The following is a 13691-nucleotide window of genomic DNA, read 5'->3' as shown; positions in this document are numbered from 1 at the left end:
CCATCACCATCCTCCTTTCCTCCATGGGCTCACTTTCAGGTAAGGCAGCCCTGTCCTCATTACACACCGTTACATTTGGTTAAACTTAATAATAGAATAGTGTACTAAAGCAATATGCTGAAGAGTCTTCCTACCAAGAAATTGAGGACAGATTTGCTGAGATCGCAGCTTCTTCTTTCTTCCCCTTTTTTGTCGGCCTCGTTTTTCTTGAGTTTCAGCTTCATGTTCAATTCATCATTTTCTATCAGAGTTTACAGGTTCCTACTTTATTCCCAGGCTCTTAATCTATGATCTGAAAAGCCAACTCCTCCACGCGGCTCTTGACGGGGGGCTGGAGATAGTTGATCAGTGCGATTGATCGGCTGTCTCTGCTGTGGGGCGAGTTACAACCAAAGATCAATGTCAGAGTAATTGGATCGGCACACTGACGCCTTGATTTGCTGCAGAGGGACCTTTGACTTGAGCATTAACTTCCATATTGTGCAGGGCATTCTTACAGAACCAAGACCATACTGCTACAGCTTTTAACCATGACTAATGTTTGTCCTCCTTGCTTAACACCAAAATGCAAACAACACACATATCGATGGCTATGCCTAAACAGCCTTACGCCACTAACTTTAGATTTTAATCATAGAACAACAACAGATGCAGTTCCCACTTTGAGCTCTGAGTCTACTTAAACATCCCTCGTCAGAGCCCCTTGAACTCACATTGTTAAGCCGTACCTATTTAAACATCACAGGCAAATTTATGGAAAGTCATTAAGGAAAAGGCTACGGGGGGAGTCCTTGGTGTCTGCGTCCCATTGTTTCAGACACATGATGAAGTGATTGCTAATGAAAAAGACCAGCTTTAATGATTGCTGCAAAGGCTTCATTACTGCTAATCTCAATCAGCAAATTTCCTATGAATACTGCAGCATCCATCATCTAGAAATGAAATATTGCAGAGACTCGTACATTTACACATCAGCAACAATAACAAAGAAATGTTGCTCTGTCACAAACGCAGCTAAACTGAACAGTCATGCTCCTAGCGCTCAGATACACACTGGTAATGCGATTTTTGCATCAGTTTATATATTTTTTTTAAAAACATCGGGGGGAGGCCCTATTGTATTTTAATAGCAGCAACACGTCTATGGAGAAAAGGTGATATCCTGCTATCTGCAAATGTAGAGTGTTATAGCAATGTTAATGAAATTTATCTTCATCACCACATAAACAGACTTAAAGGGGGGGTATTATGCAAAATCGACTTTTTCAAGCTTTACATCATGTTATTAAGTCATTCCCTCATTAAAAACATGCCTGAAGTGTTGCCTTAGCACATTCACGTATTTTCGAGTAATCTGTAAAAACTCCGATGGCAGCCATTTTAGGGATAAAACGCCTGATTCCTTCAGGAAACGCCTCCGACCTCCAGGATACGCCTCCAACCTTTCGTCACCAGCCGAGTAACCAACCACTGCCCCTCAGCAGAACCCCCTCCCCGCGGTGTCTAGCCCTAAGATGTAAACAGCGTCATCATGGAGGAGTAGCTTCATGTGTTGTGAACCGGAGCCACAGCAGACTTTTACAAAGACACACATCAGTGTTTCTGTTACCGAAACACCCAGGATTAAAACCGGTGACAAGAACACTTATTTCAGTGTCTGGTTCTGCGCTGGGCCTTGATGATGCACAGAGCCTCCGGAGAAAGCTAATGCTAAGCTAAACCTCGAGTCATCACGTGAAAACGAGAAATATGCACACATAAAGTCAATAAAACCACCACACACATAAAGAACCGTTTAACAATGATCACACACGGAGCCAGGCTTGTTGATTTGGAAGTTTATTGCTCACATTTCATCTACAATGGGTCATAGCCGAGTGGCTTTCTCCCGGAGCTAACAAGCTAGCCGCGACAAGCTAACGGGAAAATTCACTGAATACAAGCAGCATATTATGCATTGAAAACGTCACTAAAACAGGCAACTGCTTGAAGCAGCCTTTATGATGATCACACACGGAGCCTGGCTTGTTGATTTTGTAGTTTATTGCTCACATTTCATCTACAGTGAGTCGTAGCCGAGTGGTTTTCTCCCGGAGCTAAGGCACTATTAGCCACGACAAGCTAACAACCTTCACCTTCACAACATTCATTGAAAACAGGCAGCATATTATGCACAAATAACGTCAATAAAGCAGGCAACTACTTGAAGCAGCCTTTACGATGATCACACAATGAGCCTGGCTTTACACATTTGTGGTTTATTGCAGACTTTTCATCAACAATGAGCTGTAGTCGATTATAACAAGCTAACGGGGTAACCTCGAAAAACCACTGTCCACCTGCACAGATAATGTCCGTCTTTTGAATCGTATGGGCTCCTGCAGATCCTGGTGTCGTCCATGGGGGTATAGTTAGAGATCCATAGGGCATGGATGCAAAGAGATAGCCTCCAAACAGCAGTTATTTTTCAGGCAAGAGCCCCTTCCAAGCGTCCGGTGTGGAAGGTTTGTCTCCAAATAATATCCTGTGTGGCCATTGTTCACAAAGTGATAAACAGTAGCTCCTTTCCAACAATAAAAATTAAAATGCACCGATCGTAGTTTCAATACAGTTGAGACAACGAGCGCAGTGTTGTGATGCCACAGACAGCGTGTGGAGGGGGCGTGTCGGAAAGGGTCAGAGGTTCTTAAAGAGACAGGGGCCTATTTCAAGTCTTTCGCTACCGCCATTTTGAAAGAGCAATTTTATACAAGGCAGTTATTCTAATTTACTGCATTTACAGACCAACAGAAGGTTTCGTCATCATTGTAGTGTGCCATAGACTGGTGCTATGTGGCTGAAAAAAGCATAATACCCCCTCTTTAAAGGTTTAAGGGCCAGTGTGCTTGCGCTTACGAGACCATGGTTCGGAGGCGTAGCTTAGAAAGACAGGTGCTTATTACTTCTTCTCCTTTTCTGTCCCATCATCTTTACATTAACATCGCGCAGCCGAAGTGAAGCATCACTTTCAAGTTTCAGTGAGTTTTCTGCTCCAAACTATAAAGGAATTGACTGTATGTTTCACAAGTTACAGTATAGCCCATTGTCTGGCAATGAGCAGCCCATTTCACACATTAAAAATTGGACCACATCAATATTATACTGAAGACAGTTGACTTTCACTGGTAAGTTTCTTAAAGGGAGACATTTTGAATGATTACTTAACCTCTTACCCCCACGCCTTTACCAAAACATTTTCTGTAGTTCAGCTTTAGCCAAGACTAAAAGCTTCTGTGTGGGTTTTATATCATGATTTTGTTTCCTTCTCATTGTTTTGTTGTTGTTGTGTTTTTATCTTAGTTTTTGACACATTTTCGTCACGTTTTTGTCTCTTTTTGTGTCACTTACATGTTGCATTTTGTCACTTTTTTGCCTTTTCATCCTTGTTTTTGTTGCTATTTTACCACTTTCTTTCAAGAAGCTTTTAGATTTGGGTAAAGACAAACTGGAGAACATGTGCTCGGTTCAAGTGGGGGTAAAGACGTTAACAGGTCTTTGATCTCTGATTTGTGTAAAATTATTTCCGGATAATCATCTTGAGGGCCAGAGCTTCTATGTTGGAGGGCCGGATTTTGCTCCCGGGCCTGACATTGCCGACTCCTGGTCTACAGTTTCAGTCCTGGGTCAGACACTGTAATGTTTTTACAGTGTATGATCTGACCCAGGACTGAAACAGTTAAAATCTGCAGTGACGTCAAGCCTTATCATCTTATTTTGTAATCCAGTCAGCATTAGTTGTGTCCCAGTTTTGCTCTTATATAATCGCCTCATTAATCATGCTGATTTCTGTGTGCTCCAAACGCACTGCATACGAAAACTAATAATTGTAGATTTGCATTTTAGCCTTCAGTTTTTGCACCATTTGAGATCGGATAATGGGCGCAATTAGGCTGAGACCCACAAACCACTCATTAGGAAGTGACAAGAGAAAAAGTAATATTGTTTATATCCCTAATCAGAATTTGCTTGTGGAAATGGCTCAATACATATTCAAACCTCTTGTAATACAGTTATGGTTAAATATTCCTTAGATTGTGCCTATGTAGTTAGCAAAAGGGTCACAAGTTAAAATTGTATTGTTGCTGTGATTCAGTATTGAAAAGTGTGTATGACTTTCAAAACCGTCTTAAACCTAAGTCATCTTAGTTATTTGGAGCACAGTGTGTCCATCATCATAAAATATTTACATTTCCTCCATCTTGCCTTTCCCTATTATCTTTCCCTTCAGCCTGTCTTTCATTACACATTTCCTTTCATGTTTCCATCCGCTGAGGTTTGTCCAACGCCTCACAGGGAGAGGAACATGGGGTCACTGCAGTACTGATCTGTCCATCACAATCAATTTGGAGCCCCTGAAAGACGAGAGGTGTCATGGCGGCTCTCCCCGAGTAATCTCTCTCTCTATCAGCGCTTTGTGTAGTGATCAGAGGCTGCAGTGACAGTGGCACAACAGGCATTCACACTTGAACCACTTCTACCATAGTTAGGTAATTGCCTCGACTGTCTTTGTTCACTCATAACCTTGTTCATGTTTCATTTTGGTTCTTTTTAGCCTTTTTCTGCCATTACTTTACTACTAGTCTTTTCCCACCCTTGCTCGGTTGCATTAAATCGCTCAAATTCCCTTCTGTCCCATCTGTCTATCCACTCTGCACCTTGTGATGGGATTTACGCTCTTAAATGGGAGCTATATCTTTGGGATCTGTTCATTTCAAAGAGGCATTCAAAAGACTGTCTTCTCTTCATGATTTATTTAAAGAAACCAACTTGAGAAATCATGTTATCTGAGAACTAATCACTCTGAGGGATAGTGAACATGTTTACACTGCAGTCATCCAAGTTTTCAGAACAGATAAGTGGCTACAACTGTCATTTTTGTGCAAAGATCTTTCACCTATGTCGGCGGCTCTGGTGTATGCGGTTTCTTGTTTGTTCACTGTTGAACGATTCAAAAGATTCAACTGGGTGTATGAACAGTCACCATTTGCAACTTTTAGACCGCAGACCTCATTAGATATTATACAATGCAGATAGGATTTCTCTATTTATTGAGCCAAAAAGTCTGCGCTTATGCATTTATAAAGATGATCTTGGCCTATATGACCCTTCCTGAAAACAAAAACAAAACTAGAGGCCGACCGATGTGCTTTTTTCTCGGAAATTTTTATTGCCCGATGCTGATATGCTCGGCCGTTATTTTTGACCAATAGTTTTGACCGATTTTTCCAAATGGCTGGTCTATAATCTTGTAAAAAACATAAATACTTGGCCACTCCAGCAGTGGCTGATTTGACTTTATAACTTTTGGTAAGTTTCTGTCCCAGCTTTGATTAGTTGCCGTTAGCATTTGCAGACTGCCATTAGCATTAGCATCCTGCCGTTAGCATTAGCATAGCCTACTGTTGCTAGCTGCGGAATTTAGTTTGGTGATCAAAAATACAATTACGGAGGTTAAAACTAACTCTGTGATTGAGTGAATTCAATCGCAGAACCTCCGGAATTGTATTTTTGATCTCTGTGCAAAATTCCATGGCAACAGTATGCTAATGCTAACAGCAGGATGCTAATGCTAACAGAATCTGATTCTGTCTGATTAAACAACTCTGCTTCAAAATGACATGCAGCATGACCATGAGGTTTAGTGAAACCTGTAGCTAATCAATTTCCATTGCGATGTTTCTCCCCCCCCTGAGGCCTAGGGAGTTGTGGGGGACTCCGTTCTTTGTGAGTAGAGCAGGCGCGCACATCAGGGTCTAAAGTGAGAGTCTAAAGCGAGGAAGCCAGCCCTTCCTCAGACATGTCTTCCTCAGACATGTCAGAGGAAGGGCTAGCTTGACGCTGGCTTGCATTGGAAAGAACGAAGTCCTTAAAACGCCCGAAAAGTCACGACTTTGTGGGCGTCAAGCCAGCCCTTCTGCAGACATGTCTGTGGAAGGGCTGGCTTGACGCCCGACACGTCACGAGTAAGTAATAAAACTGTGGGAGCAAACTCGAGTTGTGCGGAATTTTTTGTTTTCCAGAACTTCGTTCTTTCCAATGCAAAAAACGGGAAGTCTCTATTGGATATATCGACCGGCCGACGTATAACCTCTAAGCAAAACACAAGCTCCAGCCAAGTTAATAAACAGAGCTGCCATATTCCATCCACACGTGTACAGGTGACTTTCCCAGGTGTCTTTCTCACTCTAAAGGTCACCTGCTGCAGAAATCCCTGAGAGTTGTTTGGAGAAGGCACACCTTTTGTCAGTACTTAGCCATGGTTAACCTTACATAACCTCTGTAGCCATTTTCAAAGCATGACATCATAAGTTTGACCTTTTGCTTTAGTAGGAAGTCAAAGGAGAGCGTGGAGCGTGATAGATATTCCGGGTATGTGCACTAAAAGGGAGAGCCACGGGATCCACTGAGATGTCCCTATCTTTACAGTGGTGCATCCTATTCATAAAGCACCTTAATATTCTCACTCCGTCCCGCTTGGCTCACAGTGGCACTGCAGTGAAATGTAAATGCTTTCGATAAGATGGATTTCCAGTGTCATCGGTCTATTCTAAAGAGCTCTGTCTGTGATTGCGTATCTCCAATGACAATGAGGGAGGCAGTGTCGACTTGAAATCACCACTTATCACAAATTTCAAGGCCTCGAGGCATTACACCCAATCAGCACCTCTTTGCAGCGGAGATATCTGTACACCCTTGTTAAGTGACCTTCAGACAAAAGACTACAAAAGGCGATACAGAGATTTGCAGTTTTAATGTACACACGTAACTAGTTGTTCCTGATGCATGGTAAGCCTTCTTGTGTTCTGTGTAGGTGATCATCCTCATAGAAAGGAGGATGATCATTGGCTGAGCTTGAATAAAAAGGATTTCCAAAGTGAGCAGAGGAGTGAAAGGAGGAGATAAGGGCACTTCCACAACCTGATTGTTCTGGGAAACTCAAAAAGGTTTCATCCAAGTGTTTGAGCCGCTGCCAGACAAACGTGGCTATATTAATATCTCTATCTATTTCCCACAGCATTTGGGCAATTTTTCACACAAAAAGATTAATAGCTTTTTTCCCTGCGTTTAGACACTTTTGATTCGTGTGGAGGATTCCTCTGCGGGATTTGTGGAGATAATAAGTTGTATTTGCTGAAGAAATTAACAGCCTTCCGAATGCCATGACTCAGCATTCACTAAGTTTTACCGAGGTGCTTCTGATGAACTGCTACAGTTTTGTTGCTCCTCGGGCTAGTTTTGATTAAAGTAAATAATAGTCATTTTTATACGTGTTATTTTAGAACTTCTTTTTCATTTACTGGAATACAGAGATTGCAAGTTATATTCTCTTTCTTTATCTACACAACCATTCTTGGCCGCTCAATACATATTTTATGTTATATGAATCAAGAAATACTTAGTTATATGGAAGAATAAGATGTAAGATACAATGTATATCTGCACTTTAATTCCTGCCTGGAAAGATCAAGACTATATTGTCTTATAGTCATGTATCTTTGTCAAAGCAATAGACCTCTCTATCTCTACGTGACTTTCCACCTTTCGTTTAAATGTTTTTTCTACAGTGCCACAAAGCTCACAGTCTCATTGAATTTACAACCAGTCATACATTATTTTCAGGTGTCTTGGTTGGGTATTTTGGGTATTTTTTAAGAATCTATCTAGTCTAAAATTAAATAAATGAATGATAACAAAAATTTACATTTGTTAAAGCAGTGCTAAGTAACTTGTTTACCTTAATAAATCCTTTCCGTAGTCCCTCTGGGGGTAATACAAGTGTTAATGGGATAATTGGGGGGGTTTTTCATCTCCTCCTGTTGTCTCTGGCCTGAAAACCACCCTTGCAGCTTTCCCTGTTCTGACCCAGAGGCGCAATACACACTAATGGAATCACAAAGAAAAAGCTAGCAGGCTAATGAGCAAAGCTAGCTGTGGGCTAGCGCCACTTAAACAGTATTTACAGCCAGGTTTGAGTGAAAAAAATTATCTCCATTGTGTAATTGGATGTACAATATCTCTCTCTCCCTTTGTCTTTTCTGTCAGCGTAGTATTTACTCTCACGGACAATTAATGAGTTAAAAAACATAACATGCTACGACACCTGCAGTTGCGCTCATGGCCTCTTGGGCCACAACCAATGGAATTGTTTTTTCCAGGACATTCATTTCCTCTTCTTATAGTCCACATTCATCTCATTCAGCTTCTCCCCTGCAGCTCACATGGTTTCTGTTGAATTAGTGATGAGTTGCCAACATAGTCATTTTTTATAGCAGGATGTCTATAACATGATTTTAAACACAGCTCATTAATTTCACCTGTTCTCTGCTCTTTCCTAGATCGAAATGTTAGAGCAGAAGTACGGAGGACACTTCATCTCGCGCCGCGCCGCCTGCAAGATCCAGACTGCCTTCCGCCAGTACCAGCTCAGCAAGAACTTCGAGAAGATCCGCAACTCCCTTTTGGAGAGCCGACTCCCCCGGCGGATCTCCATGCGCAAAGTCCGCGTACCGAACACCGAGGGCTTCTCCGCTGAACGAGCCCTGGCTGAAGGCTGCAACCTAGCGGGCATCCCACTCGTGCGCTCTCCTTCGCTGCCCGCTACCGTCGGAGGCACCCTGACCGACCTGGAAGATTCATTCACCGAGCAAGTCCAGTCGCTGGCCAAGTCTATAGACGATGCTCTAAGCAACTGGAGTCTCAAGACAATGTGCTCTTTGCAGGAAGGAGGCGCGTATCAATTTGCTTCAGATGCAACGGGTGGAGGAGAGGGGGGTGGCGAGTCGCAAGGTCCGACAGATCCGAGCGAGTTGTCGAGAAGTGCTAGCAAGCTGATGATGGCCATACGAGATGTTACTGTTCAGATAGACAACCAGAATATCACAGTTTCATCATCTGTGGTGGAGACATCAGCGTCAGTGAACCTCACCAGCTGCGCACAACAACAATCTACTTCAGCATCGACGCCAGCTTTCAATGCCCAAGAGCCACCGCCCCCACCTCCACCAGAAGTTCCAGCTAAAGCTACTGTCCCACCACCCCCTCCCCAAGAGCCACCGCCCCCTCCCCCCGAAACAGAGATAACCGACATAGGCGAGCAAGACGTCGAGTTCCCCGCTCCTCCTCCCAGTGAAGAAGAGCTAGAACAACCGCCTCTGACACCTCTGGATAAGATACCCCCAGCAGAGGACACAGGAACCCCCGCCCCGCCACCACCACCCCCAGCAGAGCCCCCTCAACTCCCTCCTACCACTGCATCACACCAGCAGCCAGTCCTGGGACACTCTCCCGTAGTGGAGACGCTGGAGGTGAAGAGGTGCAGCTCAGAGACGGCAGATAACAGCTCGGAGCAGATGAGCAGTAGTAGTGCATCCACCGAGGCGCGATCCACATCTGAGGCTTCGTCTAAAGAGGCTCTGCAGGCCATGATCCTCAGCCTGCCCCGATACCACTGTGAGAACCCAGCCAGCTGCAAGTCGCCTACACTGTCCACCGACGTCATGAGGAAGCGTCTGTACCGCATTGGTCTCAATCTCTTCAATGTGTGAGTATTATACATGTGATCTGTTTTAATACAGTTAGTTACAAACAAAATTACAAAATTCAAAGCACTATTCATTATTAATCTCCATACTTTTATTTACTGTATAAAACAGTTTAGTGTCACTTGTTTCATACCTTCTAAAGTGTGGCTGGGCATCAGCAGGAAAGTGTAGCCGGTTTCTGTGCGCACGTGCCAGTCTCTCTAGGGTCGTACTTGACGTTTGATAGGATGCCTCTGGGCTCACGCTTCAAACCAAATCATTTTTCTTCACAGCTCCCCATTGAGTTCAAAGAACAAACAGTGTCAGGCCCAGCTCCCTGAACGTCTGAGTTGCCTTCTGTCTTCCCCGAAAGAGATGTCTGGAAAATCAATAAGAGAGACAGAAGATGCCATCAGATACTGTAACAGAATTACAGTACATTGTATAAAGAAACCAGGCAAGGCAGCTTAATTAAGATCTGCCTTAATTCATGCTAAAAGTTGTGTCCTGTTTTGACCACAATTAGTTATTTTCATGAATTGCAGCAAAGAATACTGATGAAAACAAACAAACATTTAGGGTCATGTACAAAAGTAAATAAGCATTGAGTGAGTAATTTACATATTTTTAGGCATTCTCTCATTTACATATCACATTTGGGGCCCTAAACTGTAAAACGGGCAAACTGAAATGGTAAATTTGATGTAACATAGTGACAAATAGCTGTATGCTATATTCCAGCTATATTTAGCATCCGTCTTGTATCTTGCTAAATTACTCGTTTACTGCGTTTGTCAGAAGTCTGACTCAAAGTTTGCATTAAAGTTATTTTAGTTCTTCAAGATTTAAAACAATTTGCATATTTCCTTTGTTAAAGGAATTAAAGGAAAAGGTCACTGTTTTTGCATATTGAGATATGTTCTTGCCTGAGCTTAGACGAGTTGATACCTATCTGCGTACCTGTCTGGTCTTTGTGCGTGCAGTCAGTCATGTAAAAAGACCAAAGATGTTAGCATTTAGCCTCTCCTCCTCTCCTCTATGGGAACAAACAGGGTGAAGTTAGAAGCGACCAAGCTCTTCCACATTTTTTAAATACGGTTACGTGAGCAGTTACACGATCCAAGTATAATCACACAAAATGAAACATTTCGATTTTCTAAGCGGATAAAAAGGGGTCCTATATTGTAAGGCGTAATAATACTTTATGAGCACTTCGACATTACTGCACAGACTTCGAAGTGCTCCGAAGGTTTTATTATGCCTTACAATATAGTACACATTGACTCGTCTTAGCTTGGGTAAGAACATATCTCAGTATGCAAAAACGGTGGCCCGTTCCTTTAATGACCTTCAATGATCTTCAGTGAGCGTCATATACCCATAATTATTGCTTTGGATAAATCCAAACACAGTTTTGTATATAAATAAAGTATAATGATTGCCATATTGTAGACTTATAAAAAAAAAGTTGTGAAGTAAAGTAAGTAAAGTAAGAGAAGTAAATAACAGCAGAAATAATGAGTATGTAACATTCTGGAAAATGCATTAGAAATGTAATCAGAACAGGCCATTCAATCATACACTATTAACGTAAATGATTTATTGCATTACTGCACCTGCCATACTGCTCTCTTTCCACATGCTTGAATGTGCGCGTAGTAAATTATTATTATTATTAATTATCCTAGTGAATAACTTTTATAACTACTCAACATTTTTACAATGATGTCATTTACCACGCATCAAACACAATCTTAGATAAACTCAGATTTAATGAACTGGCTTAAAATAGTGCGATAGCAGGAGACAGGAGATAGGAGAGCCGAAATCTATGCGCAGGAGGTGGGGCAATAAAGCTGGAGGCTTATTAGTTCCACCAGTTCTTACCCTCCCCCTAATACCTGGCTGATGTAGCTGCTGCATCTTAAGCAGGTCTATGCGCTTCGGGCTAAAAGTGGGATTTTGGTCTGATTGTTCCAACAGTCTTGTATACAGTAGTAGAAGGAGTATTTGCTAAGATCTGTTGAAGTATGTGTAGGAGATCAAGGAAAAGGAACCAAACTGAAACATCATGCTTATTAAAAAGTGGACAAAATAATGGTTGTCTCCCTTCAGGGCTTGATTGTTGAAAGGAAGCCACTAAAGGGATTTGATGAGTGCATTTCATCTTTTGAAAATAATTAAAATTCTGTTTACTTCATAATGTCCTCCTCGTTAACCCAACTAATGTATTTTCCAAACTGCTAAATCCAAGCCGTTGATTATAATTTGTGTTCTAACATTGCAACGAGCCACTTGAAATTAATTACAATTCTTGGAAAGTTTGCCCGGCAACAAACTTTTGAGTCCAGAGTTAATCACCAATTTAGCTATAAAATAAGCTCAAATCATCTTTAGTATCTGACTGTAAATAAAAAATTAAAACAGGGCTGATTTCATGACATATAATATTATGATATAATGAAGACCAGCTGTTCAGTATAAGATAACACAAGATAGGGAAAATAAGTGCAGTTAACTAAAATAATGGACATTTATTTTGTGGTGAACAATACAAAAACATTTGTTAACATTTTTCCATTGACCAAGTTTCAAACTGACTATGTTTTATATGTTATAAACAAATACTGTAGCTTAGTAAGTTAAAATATGACGACGTAATAATGCTCAACCAACGTCAATGTTTGTATTGAAACCAAAACCTCTGCATCTGGAAAAGCAAACATCTGTTCATTAGCTTTAACACGGACCTATAGTTTGGTTGTTTATTTATTTATTCATTAATGTGAATTAGAACAGTGCACATTAATCAACATGTCAGCAGAAAGCCTCAATGTAAATGCACCAGAATTAGCATAATAGCTCAATTGCATCCGTTGTCCTAAGGCATGTATAAGAAACATTACACAGGAGAGAAATACAGACATAGGACATTGAACAACAGAGTTGCAAGGACAGTCACATGTGAGATAACACGCCCAAGAGGTTGATAATTGATAATCTACCTGTGAGAGCAGGATTGATGTGTTTTTAACCTCTTACCTTAAAGGAACAGGCCACAGTTTTTTCCATGCTGAGATTTGTTCGTACCTGAGCTTAGACGAGTTGATACGTACCTGTCTGGTCTTTGTGCCTGTGGAAGAGCGCGGTGACTTTCAACTACACCCCCGTTTGGAGCTATAGGAATACATTGGGAGAGGTCAAATGCTAACAACATCTTTGGTCGTTTTGCCCGACTGAGCGCACAAAGACCAGACAGTTACACATCAACTCAAAAAGCAGAAGTGGGATACAGTTTATGGAAATGATGTCAACAAAGCATATAATTCTTTCACAGAAATTGTAATAAAGTTGTATAACAAAAATTGTAAAATCATATATTACAACAAAAAAAAGGAAGATAAACCATGGATCACAAGAGGGATTAAAAATGCTTGTAAAAAGAAGGACCATCTCTATCGCTGTTTTCTAAAAGCTCGAACAAAAGAAGCAGAAAACCGATACAAGAAGTACAAAAATAAATTACTGTGGATCATCAGGAAAAGGAAAAAGGAATACTACAGTGAAAAACTAAATGAGAACAAAAATAACATAAAGGCTACATGGGGTATAATTAACAGTGTTGTAGGAAACAAAATCAAAAGTGCATACCCAAATTACTTTGTTAAAGAAAATATTGAAATATCCGAGGAGAAAAAAATTACAAACGAGTTCTGTAAATATTTTGCAAATGTAGGATCTACAATTGCAGAAAAAATACCCCAAATAATACACCAAACAGAAAATACAATCATAGATAATGTAAACAGTATATTTATTGACCATGTGGAAATAGATGAAATAAGAAAAGTTGTAAAAAACTGTGGAAACAAGAAATCAACTGACTGTGAAGGTTTAGACATGATGATCATAAAAAACATAATTGAATCTATTATTGAGCCATTCACTTATATCTGTAATCTGTCTTTAACGACAGGAACTTTTCCTGAGAAAATGAAAAAAGCCAAAATTGTACCTATATACAAAAGCGGAGACAAGCATGACTTTTCAAACTACAGACCAGTGTCTTTATTGCCACAATTTTCAAAAATTTTAGAAAAAGTGTTTGCAGCAAGAATGCACAAATTCATA

General features: G+C 41.0%; 2 protein-coding genes across 3 annotated transcripts in view; one reads left to right on the top strand and one right to left on the bottom strand.

Moving 5' to 3' along the window:
* LOC306983080 (chemokine-like protein TAFA-2) overlaps positions 1 to 13691 on the bottom strand; it is a 219454-nt gene that overhangs the window by 138886 nt on the left and 66877 nt on the right. The window lies entirely within an intron of this gene.
* iqsec3a (IQ motif and Sec7 domain ArfGEF 3a) overlaps positions 1 to 13691 on the top strand; it is a 79557-nt gene that overhangs the window by 39146 nt on the left and 26720 nt on the right. For both annotated transcript variants that reach the window (XM_079582750.1, XM_079582751.1), the window contains exon 4: positions 8376 to 9580. In XM_079582750.1, coding sequence (XP_079438876.1) covers positions 8376 to 9580 — 1205 coding nt within the window. The remainder of the gene's footprint in view (positions 1 to 8375; positions 9581 to 13691) is intronic.

The sequence above is a fragment of the Gobius niger genome, assembly GCF_951799975.1.
Source record: "Gobius niger genome assembly, chromosome: 2".
Lineage (NCBI taxonomy): Eukaryota > Metazoa > Chordata > Actinopteri > Gobiiformes > Gobiidae > Gobius > Gobius niger.
The sequence above is the reverse complement of the archived record's forward strand: the minus strand, read 5'-3'. Positions and strand labels throughout refer to the sequence as shown.